Source organism: Sinocyclocheilus rhinocerous, unplaced genomic scaffold (assembly GCF_001515625.1).
Source record: "Sinocyclocheilus rhinocerous isolate Xijiao unplaced genomic scaffold, SAMN03320098_v1.1 scaffold18311, whole genome shotgun sequence".
Taxonomy (NCBI): domain Eukaryota; kingdom Metazoa; phylum Chordata; class Actinopteri; order Cypriniformes; family Cyprinidae; genus Sinocyclocheilus; species Sinocyclocheilus rhinocerous.
The window spans coordinates 1-685 of record NW_015667502.1 but is presented as its reverse complement, the minus strand read 5'-3'; the positions used below and the strand labels follow the sequence as shown (position 1 = coordinate 685).

Below are 685 nucleotides of genomic sequence, written 5' to 3'. Positions count from 1 at the left end.
TAGATGTTGGTGTTGTTGATTCAGATGTTGATTCAGTGGTCAGGGAGTGAGATGTAGATGTTGTTGTAGCTGATGTAGATGTTGGTGCAGGGGATGTTGTTGTTGATGGAATTGTAGATGTTACCATAGTTGATGTAGATGTTGGTTCAGTGGTTGTTGTTGATTCAGATGTAGATGTTTGAGCAGGTGTTATTGGATGAGGTGTAGATGTCGGTGTTGTTGATTCAGATATTGATTCAGTGGTTGGTGAGTGAGATATAGATGATGTTGTAGCTGATGTAAGTGTTGGTGCAGGGGTTGTTGCTGATAAAGATGTAGATGTTGATGTAGATGTTGGTGCAGGGATTATTGTTGATTCAGATGTAGATGTTTGAGGAGGTGTTGTTGATTGAGGTGGAGATGTTGGTGTTGTTGATTCAGATGTTGATTCAGTGGGTGGTGAGTGAGATGTAGATGTTGTTGTAGCTGATATAGATGTTGGTACAAAGGTTGTTGTTGTTGTTGATGGAACTCTAGATGTTTCAGTAGTTGATGAAGATGTTGGTCCAGTGGTTGTTGTTGATCCAGATGTAGATATTTGAGCAGGTGTTATTGGTTGAGGTGAAGATGATGGTGATGTTGATTTAGATGCTGCTTCAGCGGTTGGTGAGTGAGATGTAGATGTTTCTGTAGTCGATATAGATGC

The 685-nt window shown here is 40.4% G+C and overlaps 1 protein-coding gene across 1 annotated transcript in view; it reads right to left on the bottom strand.

Annotated features, from left to right (window-relative positions):
- Positions 1–630, bottom strand: part of LOC107733978 (mucin-5AC-like) — a gene marked incomplete at both ends in the record, with an annotated part of 3960 nt that extends 3330 nt beyond the window's left edge. The window contains one exon of the mRNA XM_016545843.1: positions 333–630. Within this exon, the coding sequence (XP_016401329.1) occupies positions 333–630 (298 nt within the window). The remainder of the gene's footprint in view (positions 1–332) is intronic.
- Positions 631–685: the final 55 nt, after the last annotated feature.